This window comes from Martes martes (genome assembly GCF_963455335.1).
Source record: "Martes martes genome assembly, chromosome: 14".
NCBI lineage: Eukaryota > Metazoa > Chordata > Mammalia > Carnivora > Mustelidae > Martes > Martes martes.
In genome coordinates this window covers 864,713-891,014 of record NC_137902.1, presented here as the reverse complement: position 1 = coordinate 891,014, position 26,302 = coordinate 864,713, and the positions used below count along the sequence as shown (strand labels likewise).

The window sequence follows — 26,302 nt, the reverse complement described above, 5'->3', positions numbered from 1 at the left end:
CCTCGGCGGCGGCGGCGGCGCGGCAGCGGCTGCGGGAACTTCGGCGGCGGCGATCCTAATGGCTGCGCGCGGGCCGCGGTGAGGCGCGGGCGGAGAGCGACGGGCGCGGGGCCGCGGAGCAGCGAGGGCGAGCGAGCGAGCGCGCGCGCGGCCGGACCCCGGCCAGGCCCGGCCCGACCCGCCGAGCCCGCGATGCGCCCCGGGGCCGCCCCCCGGCGCAGCTGACGCCGCGGCCCGCGGAGACCCCAACCGGCCGGCCCCGCGCGAGCGGCCGCCGCCGGCCCAGGCCACGATGGCGGGGAAGGCGGCCGCCCCGGGCACCGCGGTGCTGCTGGTCACGGCCAACGTGGGCTCCCTCTTCGACGACGTAAGTGCCCGGCGGCCGGACCCCGACCCCGCGCCGACCGCGAGCCCTGGGGCCTCCGGGCCCCCGCGATCCGGACCTGGGCCGCAGCTCTGATCCGCGAGCCCCCGGAACCTGGCCCCCAGGTCCCGGGCCCCATCCCGGAGCCCCCGAGCCCCAGGTTCTCGACTGAAACCCTGAGTCTCAGACCCCAGGACCTGGACGCTGAATCTGGGCCCTTCAGATCCTGGTACCCCCAGATCCTGAGACCCTGAGACCCTGAGCCCCCAGCCGAGCCCCGAGCCCTGCCCCGAACCTTGGAATCCAGGTCCCCCATCCCTGGCCTCCAGATCGCATAGGCTGAACCCTGACCTCAGAGCCTCGCCGGAACCCAGGGCCCAAAACTTGGGTTCTAATCCCTGTCCAAGGTCCCCAAATCCTGATCTGAGGACCCTTGTGCACTGGCCGCAACTCTTGTCCCGGACTGTGGAGCCCAGAACCCTGACCCCTGAGTTCTGGCTTCCTGACCCCGCCCCTGGCCGGTGGGCTAGTCCCCTGCGCTGGGCTGCGTTGGCCGGCTGTGTGTGGCTCACCCAGGCTGGCTCCGGGCTCGGCGCCCCGGTTTTACCTCGTAACTTAGTATCTGTCTAGTTCTCCAACCAGGGCGGCTGTGGCAAGCCCTGGAGAACGCTCTGTGTCTTGTTTATGGAAGAGAAAGATGCCGGCGAGCTTTTCAAGGCCAAAGAAGGGATGTGACTGTCCAGGGCCTTTACCTCTGGGGGCCTCCCGCCCAGGCTCCCAGGGCAGCCGCTGGTGGGCCTCGGGGAGCCGCGGGAGCCGGGGACTGGGGCTTCTGCAGCTCTCGAGGCAGGCCCAGGCTGACCTAGTTCGCTGCCGGAGCCGCGGTGCCACCCGCTGTTGGTGCTCGCGCTGCCAACCCAAATACAGCAGGCTGCGGCTCCAAGTGGCGTGCTCGTTTCGGAAGAAAGGGCGATGGCACAGATGGAGCCTGTGGCGGCCGCGCTAGGTGAGCAGTGGGCGTGGGCCGGTCCAGTGATACAGGCATGACTTGGATTCCGGGAGAAGGTCTGGCGTCCTGCCGAGCCTTCCTTTGCCGGCAGCAGGCACGGGCGAAGTGTTTCAGTAAGCTCTAAGGTCATGGGCGGGCTCGGCTTGCTTTCCTTGACACGGAGTCGGTGCTGTTTTTGTGTTTTTCTTATTTTAACTTCCAGGCGTCCCTGTATCTGCTTCCCCGCTGGAGGTGAACTGTTTTCCTGTTTCCCTTGGACAGCTTCACGCGGTTCCTCGTTTGATCGTCTTCTGCAGAAGGGTCCCGTCCGGGCGCGTGTCTGTATATTTAGCCGTCTATTCTCGGCTTTCCAGTAACACGCCGCTGTGACATGGTTTTGCTCAGATGATTCAGATCCGTTAGCTGAGGCTTCAAAGCCTCAGAAATGTCAGGAAAATTAAGCATGGTGGGGCACTGGAGTCTCAAAGCGAGAAGCATTTTGCTGTGCAAACGTTCTTTCCAGTAATCTTTGATTCCGAGTTCTAGCGCGTTTGTTGCGTTTCAGCTGCACACGCACACTTTTCTCTGCGGGCGTTAACATGGATCGCTTGATTTACTTTTGTTTGTCAACACGTTCTCTCTGAATTTTCATTTTTCTTGAAGGCTGTATGGAGTTTCGCATCACGTTTGTTCCTGGGAGGGGCATTCGTTTTGGTAAACAGCACACAGGGTGATTCTGCAGGGTGCCGTTCGATGTGCAGGCCCGTGGCCGAGGACCTGCCTGGAACCCGTGGCTTTCTCGCCTGCGGAGCTCAGCCTTGGGGGTGGCAGGCGTCCTCCCTCCGTGGCACGGGGAGCGGCAGGTGGGCGCTAGCCAGGCTCCCCCACGCTCTGGGGCGCCCGCTGTGGCTGGGAGCGGCGCGCTGCTGCGTTTGGCAGGGGGCCTGGCTGGGGAGAGCAGTCTTGAGTGCAGGGGTGTTGACTCCTTGGTGTAGAGCAGGTTTCAGAAGATCTGCCTAGTGACTGTGCGCATGACACGCCTCCAGCAGAAGGTGGCTGGGCCCGGGAAGGAATGCTTTCTTGCCCGGCTTCGTCGTCGTGGGGAGGGACATCTGAGGGAGACGCAGGCACGGTGCGCTGCGAAGGCCACGCGCGTCTGTGCTCCTGGACTCGGGCGGCCTTGCCCTGTCAGCAGGTGACGCTCCGGAGGCTCTTTTGTCATCATTGCCCCTGGCTCACGTCCCCCCGTGCGTGGCTGCCGTGTGGTCCTTCCCGAGGACTCTCCAGTTGCCCCGCCCTTGCAGTGTTACCCGGGAGGAGCTGAGAACAGCCGCCCCACAGTGGTTCTCACAGTGGTTCTCATAGTGGTTCTCACCCGTGGAGGATGGACAGTGGTGGGGAACCCCCGAGGAGCTCCAGGTGACGGGGTTATGACCGCCAGCGTTTCCACCACGTCGTTAGGTAGATCCCGGGAGAAGCAGAGACCGAGCTTATCACTTTAGTGGTCAGAACGGTGATGTCATCACACGTCGTCCACGCTCTGGAAAGTTCTGCCGGGCGCTCAGGACACTGAGGCTGGGAAGAGGAGACTGTTGCGTTGTGTTACTGTGAGCATGGTTGGGACCTGGTGGACTCCAGGTCCTCTCAGGTGGCCCTTCCTGAATGTACACGAGCATCTCCCTGGTGGGGGGGCCGAGGGGCGGTTTCTCCAGGTTTGCAGCAACTGCCAGGTCGCGTCTCGAGAGCCCCGTGGCTCTTCTGCAACCCCGGGTTAGACCCCTGTTGTCACTACCCCTTCTCCTGGAAAGGGGCGGCCAGGGCTGCCTACCTCATTGTTTGGCTTGAGATGGTTGGATTTTTGACGAGGGAGATTTCTGGCTCTTTGTTCTTAATGTTATTGCTGAGGTTTGAGAGCTGGGTCACCCCCCCGCCCCCCGTCCCCGCCCCGGCCTGAGGTGGCAAAGCTGTTTCCTGGGAAAGGCACTTAGTGGAGTGGCAGGGTTCCGAGCGCACGGCTTGCCCTTGGGGGTCTGCCTGCGGGGCCTTTGTCCGTGCATAGTCGGAGCTGTGTCAGTTCTGAGCTGGTTTCCCCTTTCCGCTGGTCTCCCCAGGACCTACTGAACAGTTGTGCCATGAGTCCTGGGGAGCCGGTGAGCTGGCCGCACCCTCCGGGGCCTTTCCCACGGGAGGTGTCCGGGGGACACTCTCCTGGGCCCCGTGGTGCCCCCCTCCGTCCTGTGCCATCGGTTTGGCTCTCTTTGCTCTTGCTCCCATCCCACCCTGAAAGCTCCCCTAACTCCACGTCCCCCCAGCTTGTGCCGCGTGTGGGGCCGTCGCTACTGCCTGCCTTTCGCCGTCTCCTCCCCGCTCCTGGCCCAGCACGTGGTCACGCGAGCTGGTGGAGTCCACGGGGGCCTTGAGCTGGGGGGCTGCTGTCTGTTCCCGGCCGTCTCCCTGGCTCTGGGTGGCCTCTGACAGCACAGTCTCTGCTTGTGCACGCCCTTCGGCGACGGCTTCACCGAGACACCATTCCGGGGTCCTACACGTCACCCCGCGAAGCGGTGGCTCCGAATTAGTGGTTTTCAGCATGTCTGCACGCCATGCCGCTGTCACTGGTCCATTCTAGAGCCTGTTTTGTGCTTGAACCAAAAAGATGCCTCGGCAGCCCCCCTGCCTTGAAGTCAGCAGGCTCCTCTGGCCTCGGGGGATTTCCTTATTCGGGGCGTCTCACGTCACTGTCCCGTGTGTGGCCCTTTGTGTCTGGCTCCCCTTGCTGGGCATGAAGTTTTCAGAGTGTACGACGGAGCGGGTGTCGGCGCTGCTTTCCGTCGTCAGCCTGAGCACTGCCCCCCCCCCCCCCCAGGACTCACCGCCGTTGGCTGACCCGCCGTCTGCTGCCGGACATGGGGCCGTTCCCACGTCCTGCCCGTCGCGGAGAGCGCTGCCCTGAGCTTGGTGCGCACGTTTTCGTTTCTCCCGGGCGCGTGCCCTGGAGGGGAGCTGCTCGGTTTTTGGTGACCCCGTGTTTAACCTTTGGAGGGACTGCCCGTCGCGGCCCAGCATCCGTACCGTTTCACCTTCCCTCAGCCGTGTCCCGAGGTTCTCGTTGCTTCCTCCTGGTCTTGACATCCGTCTTCAGAGGCTTTTTCTGGGCTGCGTGGGCGCCCCTGCTTTGGGCTGTCCCCCTCACCCCCACCTCCCGGCCCCGGCTGCCTTTCTGCGGCCACGCTCACTTCCGTGGCGCTTGTCTGGACTCAGGCCTTGAAGGACCGTGTCCATGCGGGTCGCAGGAGGCAGGAGGGAGACCCAGGCCCGGGGCTCAGCCTGTAGCGTGGTGAGATCAGCTCCTAGGAAAGTCCAGTGCTCGCCGCCGGCGCAGGGACGCGGTGAGCTCTCATCAATGAGCTTGCGGCTGTCGGGTTTCCGAAGTCGTGGTGTTGGCGCGGTCTCACAGCCCCGAAGCAGGCTCTGGTGTGTGAGGCGCAGGGGTGGGGGCCGGGCCGGGCCGGGCCTCCCACCGGCCTCCTTGGGCTCCCCCAGCCCCCATGTCCCACAGGGACAACCCAAGAAGGCAGGAGCTCAGCATTTTTTTTCTTTTTGCATTGTTGCCTGCGACCTGAGATGTCAGTATACTTTCCCTGTAGGAGTTTGGTCTGTTTGCCAGAGCGTGGGCCTCTTTGTAGTTACGGATGCACCCGTTCCCACAAATGGGGTGGGGGTCCAGAGCCCAGCGTGGCTATGGTGCTGCTGCTGCCTGCTCAGGAAATGGCGTCGGCACCCGGACACCTCCGCTCACCCTGGACAAACAGCATGTCGTGCCGGCCTTGGACGGTCTTGGACATGCCGACGACCTGTGTGCAGGCTACACCTGCGTCCCGTCCCTCTTGCCAACATGGGGTCCCCGGCTGGGTCCAGCAGCCTCTGAGCTCGTGGTGACGCAGTGTCCTCTGCACTCACCGGCGTCCTCAGCGTTTCCGTTGTCTGTCAGGCTGCTGAGGGCTGCCGTCCACCGCACGGGGTGGCACATCTTCCAGTTAGTGTCCAGTGTTCTGCGTGCTTCGAGTCCAGCGCAGGGAGCGCGGCCGGAAGGCTCACTGGTGTTTACACTGACAGACACCTGTGTGCACTGCCTCCCGGCCTGGATGGCCCTGAGAAGTTGCCCTCTGGTGGGACGTCCCTGGGAGAGGCCCTGCGCTTGAGTCCAAAGCCCGCATCGCACACAGTGTCCCCAGCGAGCCCTTCTGGGAGCGAGAGAGCAGGAGAGGGGGTCCAGCGCTGCCCCGGGTCCGTCACTGGTGGTATACGGGTTTTAGGGAGAGACCTGTGTGGAGGTGTGATCCCGTGAGGCGCTGGGTCCAGTTTGGAAGTTACAGAAATTGGACCCAGGCCTGCCCCCCCGTGGATTGTCCCCCCGCGGACTGCCCCCCCGCGGACTGCCCCTCCGCGGACTGCCCCCCCCGCGGATTGCCCTCCTGGAGCCTCCTGTTTGACCTGGAAAGGAGGTGAGTGGGTGGAGTGCGGGCATCTCGCTAAGGGATGGCGGACGTGTGCGTCTGCTCCTGTGGGCAGTGGAGTGGGGAGTGGGCAGGAGGGTCCCTTGTCGGGAGGAGGGCTGTGTCTAGAATGCGGTCCAGTCGGTGGGGTGGGCACGGGGCCAGGCGGCTGGTCAGAAGGGCATTGGAGGGTCTGGGTGGTGACTCGGTCACTCGTCTGTCGTCACTTCTGGGGACGCAGCCCCGCTTTCCCCATGTTTCCCCAGGCCCTCCCAACGTGAGTGAGCTTACGGAGAGCTTACGGAGCGGGGTCGTGGGGGCTCGGGGAGAGAGGCGGCAGAGAGACCGTTCCCACGGCGGGTGCAGACTGACCGTGACTTGTGCCTTCTGTTGCCGCTTCGTTAATTAGGGCATCGGAGACCGTCCCGCCTCGACGCTGGGGGAAGTAGCTGGCCTGTAGGCTTGAGCCCAGTTTCTGCCTGGCCGGGCCCGGGAGGGCTGCCCCGTGGCACGCTTCCTTCTCGGGGCGGTCTCTGCTCTGCAGCCCCGCATCCTCCCTGTGGAGCCGCGGCCCCCTCCCCGGAGCCTCCCTTTCAGGGGAGCAGATGGTGTTTCTGGGTGTCAGAGCCTGGGAAGTGTCCAGGTGCTGGACTCTTCGGAAGCAGGGGCAGGTGCTGAGCCGGTACTCCAGCGTGAGCTCAGGCACGTGGGAGAGCTCAGACGGCCGTGCGCGCACTGACGGAGACGCCGATGAGGAAGCCGCCGGGGCTTCTGACCGTTGACGAGGAGACGGTAAAGCAGCGGCTTGTCCGGTTACACTGAGAGTGGACCAGGGCGACAGCCGTTGGCTTTTTCGGGGGATGAAAATGTTAGTCCAGAGATGTGGCCATATGATGACTCCCATAAACCCAGGGCGGGAGGGTTTGGGGTAGCCTGCGTGTGGGCCCAGGAAGGCCGGGCTACGTGCGCAGGCCTGTGTTCGGGGAGAGCACCTTGGGACTCTGCCCTGTTGGCACGCTGTCCTCCCTGTCCCTGCCTCTGCGTGGCCTCTGACGACGGGACTGGAGAGGGTGCCTGCGCTGTTGTCCACAACATGCACTTTGAGTTTCCCAGGTCTGTTTTGGGACGTAGAAAAGGCACTCGGGCAGGATGTCCACTGGGACCGGCTGCGTGCAGGAGGGCTGACACCTCTGTCACAGGACAGGCAGGGCTAGGGCAGCCCTGTCTGGGGAGGCGTGCTGTCCATGTGCTGGAACAGCACGTGTGAGCGACCTGGGGCCCTGTGGGAGCTGGCCCGGGCCCTGGACGGCGGCTCGGGGTGGGGACGATCGAAGCGGGTCAGGGATGACGGGGGCTCTGCCTGGTGGCTGGTCTCGGTGCCCGCACACAGAAGGGGCTTTTCTGGGCTCACAGGTAAGGACGCCACTGACATGCAGGCTCGAGAAGGATGCTGGCCCGAGTTCGGGTTTTCCCTTTGGTGACTAATTCAAGCTCATCCCCAGCTGTCACTGGAATCCGGACCTGCGGGTGGGTTGTTGTGAGCTCAGGGCCCTTGTCTTCTCCCCCCTTCACTCTGACGGGGGCCGAGGCCCTTCTTTGGGGTTGGGGGCTGGTGGGGACGGGGAGGCTGGGGCTGCGCTCCCTCCTCTGAGCAGAACGTGGTGGTGTTGGGGACTTTCTCAGAGTCGCCTCCCTGAGTGAGCTGCCCCGGAGCCTTGGAGCCCGTGAGGAGTCTGTGTCCTCTGCACCCCGAGCGCGGCGCCGGGTCTTCCGTCCTGCCCCGCCCTTGCTCTGGGCCGCAAGCATGGGAGCTGGTCTGGGACTGCATCCTGGAGGCCACGGCCTCTCTTCCCCAGGGCGGAGTCCAGCCCTGGCTCTGGTCCAGGGCTCAGGCCTTTTCTGCCCAGGGCTCAGGGTTCCTGAGCGACTTGCTGTCACTCTAGGAACTGGACGTTCACAACGGAAGGCATGGCCAGGCCTGGGGCTCGGTGGCAGGTATCCCACCCTCAGTGCTGTCGCGAGGCCGTGTGTTGGGGTCCGCAGGGGCATGTGGTGACAGGGAGGTGTGGGGCTGGAGTGTGCCGTGCGTCACGTGTGACTGAGGGCGTGTCGGCTCCCTCCACCCCTGGCGCATCAGGACGGCAGGAATACCACCTGGACATTCCACCTGGACGGGGGCTGTGGCGCAGGGGAGGGAGCCCGGCAGGGTGAGGTGTGGGTGCTGTCGGCTGGGTCCAGGCCCCTTCCTTCGAGGTCTCTGTCCCCTCCTGCCCACCGCAGGCTTCCTTACTTGTGCCGGCGCTGCCGGGTTGGTCCGTCCGCTGTCCCCTGAGCGTGGGCTCCTGTGTCTGGCTGGCGGGATGGCTGGGTTGTGCTGCCCAGTGTCATCCCAGAGGAGCCTCCTGCTCTCGCCTGTGGCGTGCCCGCTGTCTCTGCTCCTCTGGGGGTCCAGCCCACGTGCTGGCTGCCCCTTCAGCATCCCTACCGGCCTTCCTGAGCCCCCTTTCCCCACCAAGCCCCTGCGGCAGCTTGGTGCTCCGATGCCCCGACAGGACGCGCTTTCCCGGTTGTGGTTCTGCGGAGGCTGCTGCTCTGAGCAGGTCCTTTGGGCTCCCAGTGCAGGCCCACAGGACTTTACTGGCCCTGCTGGGGCCAGCGCACTGTGACCCGCTCTGTGCCGCACTGTCCCTCCTTCTCCTTCTGTCGCGCGGTGTTTTCACGCTCACGTGGCTGTCATCCCATCCCGTCGTGTCGCAGTGGGCCGGCCTCCCGGGCCGCAGCCGCTGCGGGGTGGGCTGTGGCGTTCTGCCGGGTGGCTGGAGGGATCGCAAGGGCTGCGGGCCTGCCGGCTCCCCGGCCGCGTCAGAGCGTTCCGCCGGCTCGGGAGGGGGGTCCTGGCCCGGGCGGGGGCGCAGGCGTGCTCTTCTCCCTGCCGTTGTGCTGAGGGACCGTCTGCATGTCAGACAGTTGGCGCCGCACGTGTGTGTGGCTCTGTGACTTTGGGAGGCATCGGCGGTGGCTCGGCTCACCCCACGCTCCTCTCTGGGCACGTCCCTCGTGGCCCTCGGTGCCACGGCTCTGCCTCCCGTCTCCGGAATTTTCCCTCCAGCGGGTCTCGTCTGGCGGGATCTCGCGGCGGTCCTTGTGCCTGGTCTCGGCTTTCCGCCCGCGCCGCTGTTCGTGTCGGCACTTCTGTCCCCTCTCAGGGCTGAGCGCGGTGCCGTGAGGCGCGTGCCCCACGGCTGTCCCCCCACCGGTGGATGGATGCGGCGTCGTTTCCGGTTTGAGCCGCTGTGAACCCTCGTCCGCACCGCTGGTCGCGTGGCCAGGGAGCATTTAGTCTCCGCGGGCCCTGCCTCCCCGCTCTGAAGCCGTGGCCCCATGCACGTCCCGGGGCCACGTGGGGCCACGGTGGCTGGGGGACACGGGGCGGGACGCCCTCTGCTGCGGGGGTGTGGTGGAGTCTTCTGTGCTCGCCATGTGCATTTTCTGGCCTCTGCCTTTGAAGAACAGGTGGCCGCGGTGGACCGTGGCTGCGGCACTGCGACCGTGGCCCCGCAGCTGGTGTCCGCCGGTGAGGGTATCCAGGCGGCCGTGGGCTGCCGGCGGACGGGGTCCCCCGGGGCTGTGGCTGCACTTTGCCCTCCCTGGGTCAGGTGCACGGGATGCCGGGACCTCCCAAGAGGGCGGACGGTCCGTGGGCTGGTGTCATGCCCTCGAGTGTGGTCGGTGGGCGGGAGCGTGGACAGCTGCGCTGGGGCCTCGCAGGCCGCCCTCGGCTCCCGGGACTCAGCCTCTCTGCCCACAGCCCGGTGTGGGTGGCGGGCAGAGCGTTCGTGTGGGGCCGGTGCTGAGTCCCGGGGTCAAGGGTCAGTCTGGCAGAGGTAGGCGGTGGTGGCCTCCGCGGCCTCCCCTCCCGCTGCCCTGGCTGCGGAGGACGCCGGCCCCCGTGGGGGACCGACGGCGCTTCTGGCAGGCGAACTCCCTTCTCCCAGCCTCGGGGCGCGACGGCCCCTCAGACGCAGTCCCTGCCCTTTCCTTTCTCTCCGAGGTGTCGGTGTGTCAGGGTGTTCTGCAGCTCGGAGGCGGGAAGTCATTTGCCCCACGGTGCCCCCAGCTGCTCCGTCGGGACGCTCCCCTGTGGACCGCTTCGCGGATGGGGGCGGCTGTGTTCCTGAAGTTGCCCCGGAACGCTTGCCCGGGGCGGGGCCTGGCCGGCTTCCCGTGAGGCCCGTCCTGTGCTCAGGGCCTGCTGCCTGCCCGGGACGGGGCTACACTGGGTCCGTCCAGATGAGGGGCTTTCTTTAGCCACATTCCTTCTCAGTCCGGGGGTCCTGCTAGGGGTCCATGGAGCAGAGGGGGACAGGAAGCAGTGGCCTGAGCCCAGCTCTGAGCACGTGGGCTCTTGTGCCCGTCGGTGGGCTCTTGTGCCCGTCGGTGGGCTCCTGCCGGCTCCAGAAGAGGAGAGTGCAGCGGGGCTGGGGACAGCTCTGACGCGCTGGGCGAGCCTGCTGGGACGGGGCTGAGGTCTGGGTCGCGGGTCAGTGCTTTTGAAACCCTGGCGAGACATGTTTGTGCAGAGCCTGCGGGAGCCGTGGCACCGAGAGGCGGCCACCAGGGGCTGAACGGACAGAGCCACCTGTCCCAGTTAGCCTTTGGGTGCTCTCCACGCGCTCTCAGGGCCCCGTACCAGTTCTGGTCCCCGGGCTTAATTGGGGTGCGTCGGCGAGCACGTCCTCTGTCCAGCTCAGCCAGCGGTCGCCCGGCGCCTGCGTGCAGACCGTGCCCCCCGCTGAACTGTAATTCGGGGTGATGGGGGACTTACGTTCCGCTGGAGTCATTGTGTTAGGAAAGACAGACAAACTTGTGGGGATGTGCGTTTTGCTTTTCTCTCCTTCATCACTTACGGTTTTTCAGATCTTTTGCAACTTCCTGTTTTTGCTGTAACGCCGTCGCCTCCCTCCGCGCTGTCTCGGGCAGCTTGCGCTGCACACACCGGGCAGGTGGGAGGCAGGCGGCTGGGCTGCTTTTGGGGGGGGTGTTCATCGGTGCCGCCCGCTGGGTGTGGGTGAGCGGCAGGGGCTGACTGGCCACGGAGACCAGAGCAGCGCCCTAGTGGCCGATTCAGGGACTGTCCAAGACGGCCACCGGGGCCAGGTGGTGTCTCACCTACATTTTTGAAGGCCTGGGGCTGTGTCCTCCCTGCCGCAGCCCAGGCACACTTGGTGCTGCCAGCAAATAGGTTTTGGGCAGGAGGTCTGGGCTCCTGGGTTCTGGGTGGTTCTGCTCTGATGTCCGGGTTCAGCCTTGGCCGTGCTCGCAGGTGTGTGGCTGTGAGGGCCTGGAGCTCATTGTTAGAGGCTGTTTATAGCATGGTTCCGGCAGCCCCAGGCTTAGTGAGGGCGTCCTCAGGGCTGGGCCCTTGTCCAGGGGCTGGAGCCTTGGCAGGCAGCACCCGGGGCGCCCCAGCTCTGCCCGCACCAGTGCTCCCAGCAGCACTCTCCCCCTGCCTTCCTCTGGGGGCAGCTGTCGCATTGGCGGGGCACAGTGGCTGCAGGTCGGGCGCCTCGAGGGCACCTGGGGGCCGTCCCTCAGCCCCTCCTGTGCCGCCTTCCCTGCCCCTGTCTCCCACGCTCGTCTTACCCGCTCGCATCCGAGACACAGGGGACTGGAGGATAAAGCCCGGGAGGTGTGGGTTGCGGGTGAGCACGGACAGAGAAGCCAGGGTCCTCGGGCTGAGGAGGCTAGAGGGGGCCTGGGAGGGGGCCTGTGGGGGGGAGGAGCATTTTAGGACAGGTGTGCTGGGATGTGGGGAGCCAGTAGGCAGGAGCTGGGGTCCGTTGTCCGAGGCCCCCTTTGCACTTGGTCAGGGCCTCCCCCGCCCCGAGGCAGGGCTTCCCGCTCACGTCTTACCGCGATGACGCACAGCCCACCTTTGGGGCGGCCTGGCTCACAGCTCACCCTCGGGGCCCCCAGCTGCCCCGGCCACCTTTTGTGGAAGGACATGGACTCGAGGGTGGCTGAGGAGGCCCAGAGAGGCCCAGAGACCACAGACCTCCTCCTGGGCAGGCGGCCAGGGCCCGGACCTGAGCTCTCTGGGCATGGGAGCCAGTTGGAGAAGTAATGGAGGAGCCCGTTGGAGAAGGAAGGGAGAGGTGGCCTCTGGGGCCTTTGCAGGGCGGGAGCGGAGGCAGGAAATGGGGAGCCAGGCCTGTTGGGGAAGCCGTGGGGCTGGCGTGGGCGGTGTGGTCAGCATGGTCTGGTGTAGCCAGTGAGTAGCAGAAACCAGGCACCGAGGGCCAAGAGGTGGCTGGGTCTGAATGTGCTTGAGCCCCGCTCCTTCAGCGCAGGGGGGACTGTGGCTGATGACCCTCCCTCCGCGGCCCGGTGGGAAGACCCAGAGGGCAGGTGCCTTGGCCCCACGGTCATCCCCCAGGGTCCGGCCTTGAAGAGGTATGGTCGCCGGGCCCACTGGAGCTGCCTGTGCTCAGCCCGCGTTTGTGCTACTGATAAGTGAGTCAGTCCGGAAGGGGAGGAACGGGGTGTGCAGGGCGGGCTGGAAGGGCCAGGAGCCCTGGATGGCCCGGGGAAGGGCAGTGGGGGCAGTCTGAGCCCTCGGAGGCGAGCCCCTCAAGGACGGGGGCTGTGGCCAGCGCCTCCCGAGGAGCCGGGGAGGGCAGGCGGAGAGGCACTGACGAGGGAGCTTCCCACATGTTTTCAGGGTCAGAAAATTCTGCCAGGGACTCGGGGATGTAGCCTAGATTCTGGGAGAAAATGGATGTCTGTGAGCCTCGATAACCTGGGTAGCTTTAGTTTTCTGTAAGGAAAAGTCACATGGCGTGACCCAAAAAGCTTCCTGCCACGCGTGGTCCGTATCGTGCGTGCCATTTGGAATGGCCGTTCATGCCGGCAGCACGGACAGACGGGGGCTGGTTTCAGTGCTCTGTGGTGACGGCTGCGTTAGGAATCGCCACTATGCACGGGGACAGAGTTTTACCGTTTTGCAAGAGGGGACGCGCCCTTTCCTGCTGGGCGTACGTGGGGCTCCAGCACTGTGCTGCCTTCCGTGGAGAAAGTCCAGTTCCCAGGTTGGGGGGGAGCCGACTGGGGGTCTGTGTTGCCAGTGCCCGTGGGGCTGTCAGGCCTGGGTGCGTGTGGGGGGGGGCAGGGCCGAGGGGAGACGGAGCCCGGGCTGGCCCCACCTTGTCACACATAGGCCGACCTTCTCCACTGTGCTGACGTTATAAGACCCGTCGGTGCTCCCCGCAGCACGCTCGTGGTCGGCACCCCACTGCTCCCCAGATGGGCCAGAGCCAGGCCTGGGCAGCCTTGGACAAGGCGTGGGCACTCAGTGATGGAAGGGGTCTCTGCCTCCGGTTGGGTGGCACACGAGTGTGCATGGAGCCACGTGGGCGTGGGGCCGCGGGTCACTCCTGGCAGCATATCGCTCTCCAGCGAAGCGCTGGCAGCCGGTGGCCCTGGGGTCACGGAATCCCTGTAAGCAACGTGGTTGGAACGAGGGACCCTGTGTGCAGGCATCTGAGGAGAGTCATCAGTACTTTTTGTGGAGGGTCACGTAGGTTTTTCTCATCTCTTGTCTGAGTTGGTGTGACCGTGAATAGAGAGGGTCACTGGGACACAAGTCCCCTTGCTTCTGCCTGAGCTCCCTGAGTGGGGACCTGCCATCTTGTGGATTCCTGGTGACCAGTGGACAAGGTGCTGCCAAGTGTCGGGAGAAAGGAAGAGGAAGGGTCGCTTGGCCACGTGCACAGTGTGTCCCGGCCTTCGTACCCAGGGGGCGGGTGGTGGGCAGGTGGCTCCCCCTGCGTCTTCCCTCAGGGCCGGACTTCCAGCGGCCTGGGCACCGCTGACCGCAGCCGTGCATTGCCGGAGCGCCCGCGGCGGAGAGTTACTCGCGTCTGGAGGTGTGCGCTGGCTGCATCGGTCGTGGCGCCGGTTACTGGACGAGGGAGACAGAAGTCACGTACTCTGAGACTCGCTCTTTGTCTGTATCGCTCAGTGTGTACAGGTGTGTGCAAGGGCGGCGCAGTCCTAGGACATGTTCATCCCCTGCAGGAGACCAGGCACCCAGCCGCATCACCCCAGATCCTGGCAGCCGCTTATCTTCTGTGTCTGTGAATTTGCCTGTTCTGGGGGTTTTCTAGAAATGGAATCAGACCATATGTGTTGTTTTTGGTCCGGCTTCAAGGCTCATCTGCATGGCGGCGCGTGTCAAAGCTCCGTCCCTTCTGAGGACTGGATGCTGTCCCGTTGTGGGCCCGGCCTGTGCTTTGTCCCCTTGTCCGTTGATGGACACTTGGCCATTGTTGGTGGTGCCACTGGAACATTTGTGTGTGAGTTGTGTGAACGTTTGCTTTTAATTCCCCCGGGCGTCCACCTGGGAGTAATTGCTGGGTTGTACGGTGACTGTGAGTTTAACTTTCTCAGGAGCTGCCACACCGTCTCCGGGGTGGCTGCACCATTTTGTGTCCCCACCGGCCACGCACGAGGGCCCCACCTTCTCCACGTCTAAAAATGCGTGTGGTCCATCTTCTTGATTCTGACTTTCCGGTGGGCAGCAAGTGGTTTCCATTTGCGTGGCCTGACGGCCGACATCGCGTGTCTGTCCTTGCTTGCTGGGCCGCTGTAGGTCTGCTTTGCAGAAACTTCATTCACATCCTTCACCCACTAAAAAAAATTTTTTTTTAATTGTTGAGTTTTTTTGTTCTGGGTCCTAGGTTCTTACCGGAGCTGTGGTCTGCAGATATTTTCTCCTGTTGCGTGTGTTGCATTCTCGCGTGCTTGCCAGCGTGCTTTGCAGCACAGACGTCTCCGGCTGCGATGGAGTCCGTGTGTCGTCAGGTCTCTCGTGCTCCGGGCGCTGTACTTTCGCGAGTGCGGGCCGACGCGGTCACGGACTCGCGCCCTCTTCTCCCAGGCTTGTCGCTTCCACTCTCGCGTTTGGGTCTTTGTCTGCTTCGACTTCCTTGTGACGTGCAGCGTGAGTTTGGGGTTCTCCCCTGCTCTTTGGCCTGTGGACACTTACTTTTCCCAGCACCGTTTGCTGGAAAGACTTTTCTGCCCCTGAGTCGTCTCGCAGCCTTGTTGAAAAGCCCCTGACCGTCAGGTAGAGGTTCTGCTCGGTTCTGTTCCCTTGCCCCGTTCGCGCGCCTCGGGCCGGGACCACACCGGGTCGACGCCGAGAGCTTCGCCGCGGCTCGGAGATCAGGAAGCGGCGTCCTCGCCGTTGGCTCTCGGGGTGTCTCCCACGGCCTCGCGGGTGCTGGGGTGAGCGTGTCCTCCTCCGCGATGGCACCAGCCACCGTTTGGGTGGGGACGGCTCCACGCGTCTCCGTGCCGCCCGATGCTGCACCCAGGTCCGGCCGACGGGCGCCCTCTGTTCGCTCGGGGCCGCTGCGGTTTCTCCCGGCGACGATCCGCAGGCTTCTGGACCAGTCTGGCGCTCGTTCCGTTTAGCTCGTCCCCGGTGGCTCCGCTGGGGCTTTCTCTCCCTTGGGCGCGAGTCTTTCGGGAACGTCTTCTGCGCTGGTTACCCTCCGCCGCTTGCCCTCTGCCTTTGGGTCTTTCTGTGTCCGTCACGGTGGCAGGAGTGGTCGCTTCGAGTCTTCTGTGTCTGTCGGTCTAGCTAGAGCTTTGTCAGTTCTGTTGACTTTTTGCAAAGGACCAACTTTTTGGTTCATTGATTTTTCTGTTTCCTGTTTTCAGTGTTGGCTGCGTTTAGCACTAAATCCCACAGGAACATTTCCTGAGGATCACTTTGCTGGTGGTGGAATCTGGTTCTCCGCCTTCTGCCGGGTCTGTTTCTGGCTGACGCCGCGCCATCCTCCTGCTGTCTCCGGAGCAGAGACAGCGTTTCTGAGGCCTCCACGGTCTTCTGAGTCACCTGTGCTGGGGCCCAGGTGCTGGCCCTGATTTAGGGTCCTGTCTCCAGACGACCAAGCTTTGGGACCACCTTCCTCCACAGGCCACACACAGGTCCCAGGAGAGGGGGTCCCTGCAGCAGATCAGCTGACTCTCTTGCTTGAGTAAACGCAGAGCAGGCACGAACGAGCCTCCGGCCAGACGCCCCAGGGAGCACTCCGACATCTCTTGGCACTGCCCGAAGCTCTGAGAGCCAGAGGGACGTGCTCACCGGCCCCGGTGCGCTCCCTTCTCTCCGACCACTTGTGGCTGACAGGAAGGAGCGGCAAGTACTTAGAATGTCTTCAGAAGTGGGGTTGGGAAGAAATGTTCTCCAGACCTGCCAGTTTGAGCTCAGGGGTGAAGGGTCATTCTAGGGGGTGACAGGGTCCTTACCGAACCAGGTCCTGGGTGAGCCCCGCCCTCGGGGATGTTACCGTTTGGTGTGGAAGGTGACGGCGAGATTACAGCCGTATCTTACTTGTCAGCCTCGGCACTCCAGGTAGACAGAGCATCCCTTGCGGGTTGAGGCAGAAAACAAGGTTTTTAAAAAGAGGTGCTCCCGGGCGTCTGGGTGGCACAGTCAATTAAGCGTCTGACTCTTGATTTCGGCTCGGGTCATGAGCTCAGGGTGATGAGATCGAGCCCCACGTTGGGCTCTGGGCTCAGCCAGGAGACTGCTTGAGATCCTCTCCCTCTGCCCTCCCCTGGCTCTTGTGTATTGTCTCCCCCCGTCCCCCCTTAAATAAGTAAATCTTAAAAAAAAAACACAAACCCCAGGTGGCCCCTGGGAAGAGCTGGAACTCAGGCTCGGTGGACCCAGGGATGGGGCGGCTGCACGCATCCACGCCTCAGGGGCCCTCGCGGCTGTTGCTGGGCCAAGGACCTGTCCGGCGGCTTCTGACAGCATCTCTCCACCTCCCCTGCCCCTGCCAGGAAGGGTGCCCGGACAGCCCCCTGCTGCCCTGGTGTCCAGGGCTCCAACATGCACGTGGATTGGAATTGGAGCCCGGGGAACTTGCAGCAGCAGGAAAAGGGGGACACGGGTCCTGCTGCCGGGACGCAGCACTTGGAGGGGCCGAGAGGCGCCACGCCATCCTCACCCAGTCCTCGTCACCGGGCGTGAGACTGCGTCCTCCCCCCAGCCGAGCATTTGCAGTTGGAGGTTTTCGTTTTGTTTTGTTTTAAAGATTTTATTTATTTATTTGAGAGACAGAGACAGAGAGGGAGGGAGGGAGGGAGGGGGGAGGGGGAGGGCAGGCCCCCGGGGAGAAGCAGGGTGGCGCCAGAGAGAAGCAGGCCCCCCGCTGAGCAGGGGGCCCGACGCAGGGCTCGATCCCAGGACTGTGGGACCACGACCTGAGCCGGAGGCAGACGCTTCCCCCACGGAGCCCCCCAGGCGCCCCCAGGTTTTGAAGTGCCCCCATTTTAAGTCTGACAACTGTACAAGACGATCTTAGCTCTGTGTATAGTCTTCCAGCAGCTGCCACCGGCAGCCTGAAAACAGACATTTTGACCTGAAATGTAAGAAAAAGAACGAGCGTGTGCAGACTGATTTCCGTGACTTGGGTGAGACGCCCCGTGTGGGGCCGGAGTGGCGCCCTGGGCTGGGCCGGTGGGTCACGAGCGCATCCCCTGCCCCGGCCTCGCTCGCCGTGGGTTTGCGATTCAACGCAGCGTATTTGTATGTGCCTTGAGATTTTTAAAAATGCATTTGCTAGAATTTTTGTAGCGCTAGGATGAACACCCAGTGAGTGTGTGCGTGTCTGGGTGTGCTGGTGTGTAAATCTCACACGTCCCTGTGTAAATCTGTGTTTTAACATACACCGCTTTCCAGTCGTCACTCTTTAGGACATAGTTAGCCTTGGAGCAGCCCTGGGGCGAGGGCCGTGACCCCCACGCGGTCAGAAGGCCCCTGGTGACTTCGGACTCCCCCAGACTTGCCGCTCACAGCGCGCCGTTGGTCGGAAGCCTCAGCAGAGACGACGTCAGCGTGCGCGTGTTATGTGCTGTGCTCTGACGGGTCCCGGTGAGGGGAGGCAGGGTCATCGGGCCCGTGGTAAGAAAGAGAAAACGCGTGTGCGGTGCTGCACTGCACTTGCCGGAGGAAACCGCGTGTTCGAAGCCGTGTCGCCCGCGGTTCGGCCGTGCACGCTGCGGACGCTCCAGACGGGCAGACCCTGTGAGGTTCTCTTTAGCGTAAGAAAGGACATAGAGCGTCGTGCTGACGGTCAGGGGTGCGTGCAGCTTCCGGGGGCCCAGACGGTGGGAAGCGTTCGCCTTTCACCTTGCATCCCCCACTTTGCGTCTGCGCCCCAGGAGGGAGCCACGTTGCAGGCCTCACGGGGCCGTCGTTTCTGGCTTCTGGCTTGTCCAGGGGACAGGGCCTGGGCCTTGTTCCCAGAGGCAGTGGCCCAGAAGAGGGATGAAGGGTGGCCCCCTGCTCCCAGGCTGCAGGTGCAGAGCCCCCGCCACGTCGGCTGTCTGTGTCTCGAGGAGCGCGCCGTCTTCCGGCAAGACTGGTGGCTGCTCCCCGCTTTTTCCGTTCCGGGCTCGTCCCAGAGGCTGCCCCGGATCGGCTCCCGCGCTTGTCTTCCCGCTCCTCCGCACCACACCTGTGCCCTCCTGCTCGCACGCCGGGAGACCTTGCCCACGTGGCCCCCCTCCTCCCCCGCCTGACGCATCCTGGCCTGTCCCCTCCAAGGGCACCAGGACGCCCATCAGTGCTTGCCCTTTGGGGATCCTGTGCTCATCGGGGGGCTGTGGAAAAGGGCGCATGTGCTGGCTGGCCTGGCTCGTCCACTCCCCACCTCCAGGTAAAGGGTGTTGATACCCGAGGACATGGGAGGGGTCGAGGAGTGGTGTCCCCAGGGAGGGAGGGCACTCCCAGCAGCCCTCACGGCAGCCGTACCACTGTGGGGTGGCTTTAGGCCTTTCTTCCCACATATCACTCAGCTGTGAGAGCTCGGGCCTGTGGGCTGGGTCCGGTGGGACCAGTGCCCCAGTTTCTGGGGGTGGCTGGCTGGCGGGCTCAAGCGCCAGTTGGGGAGCCCTCAGGGGTTTTCCCAGAGACGCTGTCGGGTGACCTCCAAGTAGAGGCCAAGGGGTAGTTTTGCCCAGTATTGTGAGGGTGGGAGCTTTGACTTTTGAGGTGGATGTGAATTGTGGTAGCGGCAGGAGATGAACTTGCACTCGTGGATGTGACCAGCTCTCACACCCGTGGACATCCGTGGTCTTAACTCCTACATCTGGGGACCAGCTGTCCAGGCCGGGAAGGATGGTTGGGCAAGTCTGGGGGCTTCGGCTGCCGTCCTTCCCGTCAGGTTGCTGATGCTGTAGGTCAGCTGGCTGCTTTGGGGGCCGTGGGAGCTTGAGCGGGACTCCCGCCTCTGTTTGCTGGTCACAGCTGTTTTCTTTAGAGAACAACTTGCAGATTTGAGCGCTCTGCGTCTCCATTTCTCAGTGCGGCCCGCAGAGCTTGCCGTCCCCCAGGGGAGTCCCGCTGACCTGGGGCTGGGAGACTCTCCCTTGCGCACTGGTCTCCCTGCCCCTTGCCTCCTGCCCAGTGGTCGGTCTGCCTCTCCCCACCCCGGCCCCACGTCTTCTTCCTCATCCCCTTCTCCTGAAGGCAGGTTCCTGGGGAGGTGGGAGGGCAGGCACGGGGAGCGGTACCTGGGGCGGCTCCCCGGCCACCTGACCCCGTCCTGACCTCCTCACAGGCTTCGGCTGCACGGTCCCCCGCCTCTGGGGGCACCTCTGCCAGCCCACACTGGAGGTCTTGGTCCAGCAGCACGTAGCCTGTGCTGCACCCGCGACTCCTGCGCAGAGGAGTGGAAGGCACGTGGTCCGCGGCTGTCACCCCGGAACCCGCTTCTTATTGGAGTGCCTCAGAGCTGTCCTGTGCCTGGGACCCTTGGCCACCGGGGCCACTGTCTGAGGTAGTCAGGTGGGCCCTCTTCTCCCTGGGCCTACCGAGACGCGGGGTCCGTGAGCCTCTTCTGCTGTGACTGCGGTTTCCCTCCCAGGACAGCGTGGGACCTGGTGTCAGTGCCTCGGCTGGTCCGGTGTGTCCCTTGCAGAGGGAACCCCGGTGAAGTCAGGGCTGGCCATGCACCGCCTGCCTCCTGTGTCACTGTCCCCAGGAGCTCACGGGCAAACCTGGGACCAGGGGCCTGGGGACCCGTCTTAGAGTTCACCTTACAAGAGGGAAGGCCTTAGAGGTTGGCCGTATTGTCCCTGTGTCTTGTCTCTGTCCGCGAGAGGAGAAATCCGAGTCAGAGACGGCAGATGGCGGATCAGCGACCGCTGGCTCGTGGCTGACTTCTCACCGCTGTGCGGGGAGGGGTTGAGGCCCAACGCTGGAAAGCGTGAGGGCCATGCTCTGAGGAGCCAGGATGGAGGGAGGTCCTGGCAGAGAGCCGTTGGTCGTGCCTGCTCTCCTCCACTCTGTCCTTCACTGCGCGCTCCTTGGCCTGCGGGCCCCGAGGGCCTGCTTCGTAGCCTGTCTCAGGGTACTGGCCTTCGCATGGTTCCCACCTGATCGCCTCAGGTAGGGTACTGCAGGGCTTCTTAATTCCGTGTGGGACGGGCCCCAGCTCAGCCGGGACCACCTCGTCCTCTGTCTCACGCTGCCCTCTGCCCAGACCCACTGACATGAAGCAGAACCTTGTGGAATGTTTTCGAAGGAGCAGTTGTCAGACTTGAACACTGTGTAGTTCTTGAAGCTGTCTGTATGTTTTAAATATGTGGTGCTGGCCACACTGGACTGGGACCCCTTCTGAGCGGGGATCACGACAAGTCCGCTGGACTCGATCCCGAGTCAGGAAGGTGGTGGGACCTGCCACACGGCTGGGGTCTGCTGGGGCCGGAGGAGCCGAGTGAGGGCCTGGCGGGAGTCCCCCTGCCGGAGGCGGGAGAGCCACAAGAATGGAAGACAGGAGGGGACAGCAGGGCACCAGAGGGCACGCAGGTCAGGACCGACTGTGTTGGGGGCAGGCCTGCAGGGCGCGCGATGCTGGAGTGTGAGGGAGGCCGTGCTGACCCCAGGGAGGGGTGACTGGGCCGCGAGCATGCCAGGGCTGATGGCTTCTTTGCGTCCTGGGTGTGGGGAGGGGGCTTTGGAAGGCGGCCCGGGGCTCCAGGTGGATTTGGGCGACCCGCTGATTCCAGGGCCCCATGCCGTTGTGGGGGAGCTGGTATTTGGTTCGGAGTCTAGGCTGTGAAGGCGGAGGGTACTGGGAGCGGCCTCCCCAGCTCACGCGAGGGTCACACCCGGCACAGAGCGCGTGTCACCCACCGGTCTGGCTCTGGCCTTTCTCGGGGGCTTAGGTGGCCCCTGGAGGGCGGTCCGGCCCGGAGCCTGCGTGGCTGTGAGTGAGCCTGCATCGGCTGGCGCTGTCCCAGCCCTTTCCGGATGACCGTGTGGCTCCGAGTGAGGACGGGGCTCTGCGTTCGCCGCGCCATGTCCGCGGGTTTCTCAGACGTGGCCGTGGTCTGTGCTGTCGTGAGCTCGGAGCGCGCGCAGGCCCGGGCGGAGCAGGAGGACGTATCTGTGTGTTTGTTTGCGGAGATCGCAATTACGGGTTGCCGTTCCGAGTAACTTCCAGATGAAGGCGGTTCTTTTGTCAGGACTGCTGTTGAAAGTGGGGTGTTGAGTGGGTGTCCCACGGGAACCACGGACAGAAAAATGAGGGGAAAGCAGGGAGACCGTATCTGCGTCCCCTGACACGCGGGCGGCTTTGCCCGTTCTCCCGAGCTTGCAGCCGGCACAGAGCTAGTCGGGAGTTAGTAACTGGCCTTGAATGCTCTGTGTTGGGGGCCAGGCGTCAGGGTGATGCACGCGTGGGGAGGTAGGCGCCATCCCCACCACCGGCCGATGTCCCGAGGCCAGCAAACAGGAGGAAGGAAGGTTCCCGGGACCCATCACTGGGCCGGCAGGCCCCTCTTTCGCCGTCTGGCCATCCGCCACCACCGACCTTCGTGCCCTGACCTCCCGGCTTGGGTCTGGAGTTCCCGCTCGTGTCTCCTTGCTTCTGACTTCTTCCCACCGGTTGCTGTCCTCTTGGCGTGGCTGGAAGGTGGGGAGGCTCCTGGGACTGCGGCTGCCATCCTTCTCGGTGAGACCGCGGTGGGCCCTTGAAGTGCCAGGCCACCGGGGAACGTGGTTTGTCCCGAAAGCCCCAGGGCTTCCTCCTGGGTCCAGTTCTGCCACTGCGTGTTGTTAAGTGTTGGACGGGTCCAAGGCTTTGACCCCGTCTCCGTGGGTTGCGACCCAGGGTTTCCCTGATGGCCGCGGCCACGCCCAGTGTCTGACTGTGCTCCCTCTGAGCCAGTGGGTGTGGAAGTAGTCCTGGTAACGCAGAGCCGGATCCAAATGCTCTAGTCTTACTTGGAGGAGAATGTGTATCTCAGGAGTGTTTTTTAAGTGGCCAAGAACTTCAGATTAAAAATTAGTGGGATGCAGGCAATGGGGAAATGACTGTGTGATTCTGGGTACATTCAGAGTTCCTGGCAGTGCTGGGACTTTCCATGTGGTCTGAGAGTTCTAGTCTTTACGGTGGCTACATTGGGGTTTTCTTGTTCATGCAGCAAGTGTTTATTGAGTGCTTGCTGTACGCCTGGCCCCATGCTGGATGTGGGAATATACCTCTGGGCTCTGAGCTGTGGTGGGAGAAGCCATCTGGTTAAGCCTGGTGTGAGCCTCGTGGGGACAGGAACTGGCCGCCGCTGACCCAGCGACGGGGGCCCCTTCAGCACCCACGCTGGAGCCCCGTCCCTGTGGGCGCCCCCCTTGCCAGGAGCCCTCTGGCCGGCGCAGTAGAGACAGCAGCGAGCCGTTTCCACGGTGCCGCTTTACAGCTCGTGTGCTGAGCAGAACTGTCGCTGCTTGTCTTAGAGTGTATTTGAAGGGGCGCACATCTGAAAATTTAATTCCAAACCTAAACCACTTAAGAAATAAGCCAAAAAGAAAAAAGAAAAAAAGAAAAGAAAGAAAGAAGCCAAAAACTGTCTAAAGCCCCCTCCATTCCTCACCTTGAACCTAGCACAGTGGGAGTGCACCTGTGGTGTGGACGACACGTCAGAGCCCTGGGGGTAGGAGCCTTCCCGGCGGCCTGGATCAGGAGTCAGAGCAGGAGGCTGGGGCCGGAGCAGCCCTCCGCAGCCTCGCCCTCGGCCAGTGCAGCCCCCTCTCCCATGCGGGCGTGTGTGTGGCCGTCCCCTCCTGCTTCAGCCTCTGAATTGGGACCTCCGTGCTGTAGAAGAGCCTAGTGTGGACTTTCCTCCACATCGTTGCCTGATGTATTGACGGACCAGGGGCCGCAGCACGCGGGCAGGGGGCAGTGAGGCCTCGGGCTCGGGCCGCAGGAGTGACCTCAGGGTGCGACTGTCAGCTGGCCATCGGTGCTGCGCTCCCTGGTTCTCCAGGGGAACCTACCAAAGTTAGATCAGCTTTCAGACAGTATTATATTAGGTGTGTAAGCGTAGGTTTGCATTTGGAAAAATTGGTTAACATAATTCAGCGTGTTAATAAGTGAATAATTTATCAATAGGAAACTATCCCTTTTTGGTCATTATAGATCTTAAATATATATTTGATAAAATCAAACACCTTTTGATTAAGCAATGGTTACTCTTAATAAAATTCAAATAGGTAAGTATTTCCTTAATGTTGTTTTAAAACATGGAAATAAAACATTTCTGTTAAAGTCAGGGACAAGACAAAAATACTTGACATAAAGATGATTACTTAAATAGTTTTAGAAGCTTTAGTTAGTGTAATCAGTAATTAAATAAGAAAAGACTATAAATACTGAACTGTTAGAATGGAGAGAGAATTATTTATAAATGTGGTTATGCACTTGGGAAAACGTGAGTTTACTGAAAACCTGTGATATGGAATAAAAGCATTTAGTAATGAAATTAGTACATAAAGGTCAATAACATTCTTACTTATCCAGACAGTAAACAGAAGACATCCCGCTGGTGATAATGAAACACAGGGGCATGAACTTAGGAGCCGGGATCTCTGTGTGAGGACGGTGCTGGCGGGTCTCCAGGGAGTCGCTGGAAACAGTGTTACCTGTTACAACTGCGAAGATTTGGGAAGATTTAACTTACGCAGAACTAGTAACTTCTGCTAATCTTTCAAGCTCGCTCATCTCCTGGGAAGCACACTGTGCAGCTGGGATGCTGAGGGTGGCAGGGAACAGAATCCCTTACTGACAGGCTGCGGTGGGATCGCACATGGAGCAGGAGGCCAGCTGGGCCAGGCTGGGCAGGGCCGGGCATCTTGTGCGCCATCTGGGGACCAGCTCCCCCGTCTCCGTTCTGCCGCCTCCCTGTACCTCCAGTAAGGACTGGATGCCACCATCAGATGCTCATGGCACGTTCTGCAAAAGCAGGAAGGAGAGACACTGGGTGGGGTGGGAGCGTATCCCCTCCAAAAACCCAAACAGAACCCCATTTTTTTCCCAAAGAAAATGAACTGCAACCCCATGTTCCCTGCAGCACCGTTCACAGCAGCCAAGACACGGAAGCAAACCCAGCATTGCCCGTGGATAGATGAGTGCATGAAGAATGTGTCTGTCTGTGTGCAATGGAATCTTACTCGGCCACGAACAAGGAGGAGATCTTGCCTTCTGCGATGCGGATAGGGCTAGGGAGCATTATGCTAAGTGAGATAAGTCAAGAGACAGATGCCGTATGATCTCATCTACACGTGGAATCTAAAATCAAAACAGACGGACACAACAGAAGCAGACTCGGGCACAGAGACCAGACGGTGGTCGCTGGGGGGGAGGGACTTCGGGCACAGAGACCAGACGGTGGTCGCTGGGGGGGAGGGACTTCGGGCACAGAGACCAGACGGTGGTCGCTGGGGGGGAGGGACTTCGGGCACAGAGACCAGACGGTGGTCGCTGGGGGGGAGGGACTTCGGGCACAGAGACCAGACGGTGGTCGCTGGGGGGGAGGGACTTCGGGCACAGAGACCAGACGGTGGTCGCTGGGGGGGAGGGACTTCGGGCACAGAGACCAGACGGTGGTCGCTGGGGGGGAGGGACTTCGGGCACAGAGACCAGACGGTGGTCGCTGGGGGGGAGGGACTTCGGGCACAGAGACCAGACGGTGGTCGCTGGGGGGGAGGGACTTCGGGCACAGAGACCAGACGGTGGTCGCTGGGGGGGAGGGACTTCGGGCACAGAGACCAGACGGTGGTCGCTGGGGGGGAGGGACTTCGGGCACAGAGACCAGACGGTGGTCGCTGGGGGGGAGGGACTTCGGGCACAGAGACCAGACGGTGGTCGCTGGGGGGGAGGGACTTCGGGCACAGAGACCAGACGGTGGTCGCTGGGGGGAAGGGACTTGAGGGGATGGTGTGAACCAGGAAGGACCCCCACCCCAACGTTTCCTGGGGCAACTTTAAAAAAATTTTTTTAAAGATTTTTATTTATTTATTTTTTTGAGAGACAACACGGGAGGGGGGAGGGTCAGATGGAGTAGCAGACGCCCACTGAGCAGGACTGTGGGACTCCAGCCCGGGACTCGGGGTCATGACCTGAACTGAAGGCAGTCGCTTAACTGACTGAGCTGCCAGGCGGCCCCCTGGGGCAGCTTTACCACTTTGTATAATTGGGGATATTTAAAAATTTGGGACAACTTTAGATTTACAGGTGGCAGAGGAGACGCTGGCGACCCTGTGCGTCCCTTCCCATGAGCGTCCCCTGGGACCATGGCACCTTTGTCAAGCTGAGAAGCTTGTGGGCACGGCACCATCGGCTGAGCCGCGGACTGCATTTGGGTTTTTCCAGGGTTCCCCAGGTTTTGCACAGACATGTCTTTCCTGCCCCGGACCCCGTCTTGGGTACTGCTCTGCGTTTGGTCGTCCTGCCTCCTTTGTTCCCTCCGGACCCTGGCAGCAGCTCACGCTTCTTCCGCGTTCTTGGCACTTCCAGGACACTGTTAGGTGCTTTGCGGGTGTCCCTCTGGTTGGGCTTGTCCGGTGCCCTCTCATGGTTAGCCTGCGGTCATGGGCTTTCGGGAAGAAGACCTACGAGTCCAAGCAGTGCCCGTCTCTCCACGTCCCCCTCCTGCCCTGCGGCTGGGGCCAGTCACCAGGGGTGCCCCCCCCCAGGGTCACCAGGCCGCACTTCGGGGGGTCACGTACATGGGTTGTTCGGGAATCTCCGTAATTCTTCCTCTTCAGGGGACTCGTGGGTATTGCGTTCCCGGGGGGCGGTCCCGTGCTGTCGCGTGTGCGGCTCCAGTGGCCGCGTGCTCGGCGCCCGGCACACACGTGTCCGGCCGGCTTGAGCACCTCCTGACTCCTGTTGTTTTCCCCGCCCCCGCCCTAGGTCCGCAGGTTCTCACAGAGTCTGGTTCTTTGACTGGACGATGGTATTTAGACAGGATCACCCCTTGGGGGGCTCCCACACAGCTTTCCTGTCACGGACGGCATCATCCCGGGAGGCTCGGCAGGGCCCCCCGGGTGTGTCTGGGCTGAGCCTTCTGCCTGCCCTGGCCCGACGCGGAGGAAGG

At 62.7% G+C, this 26,302-nt stretch overlaps 1 protein-coding gene across 1 annotated transcript in view; it reads left to right on the top strand.

The window, feature by feature from the left end:
- Window positions 1-265: 265 nt before the first annotated feature.
- INPP5A (inositol polyphosphate-5-phosphatase A) overlaps window positions 266-26,302 on the top strand; it is a 167,203-nt gene continuing 141,166 nt past the window's right edge. Inside the window, exon 1 of the mRNA XM_080823170.1 lies at window positions 266-367. Coding sequence (XP_080679296.1) covers window positions 293-367 — 75 coding nt within the window. The 5' untranslated portion in view covers window positions 266-292. The remainder of the gene's footprint in view (window positions 368-26,302) is intronic.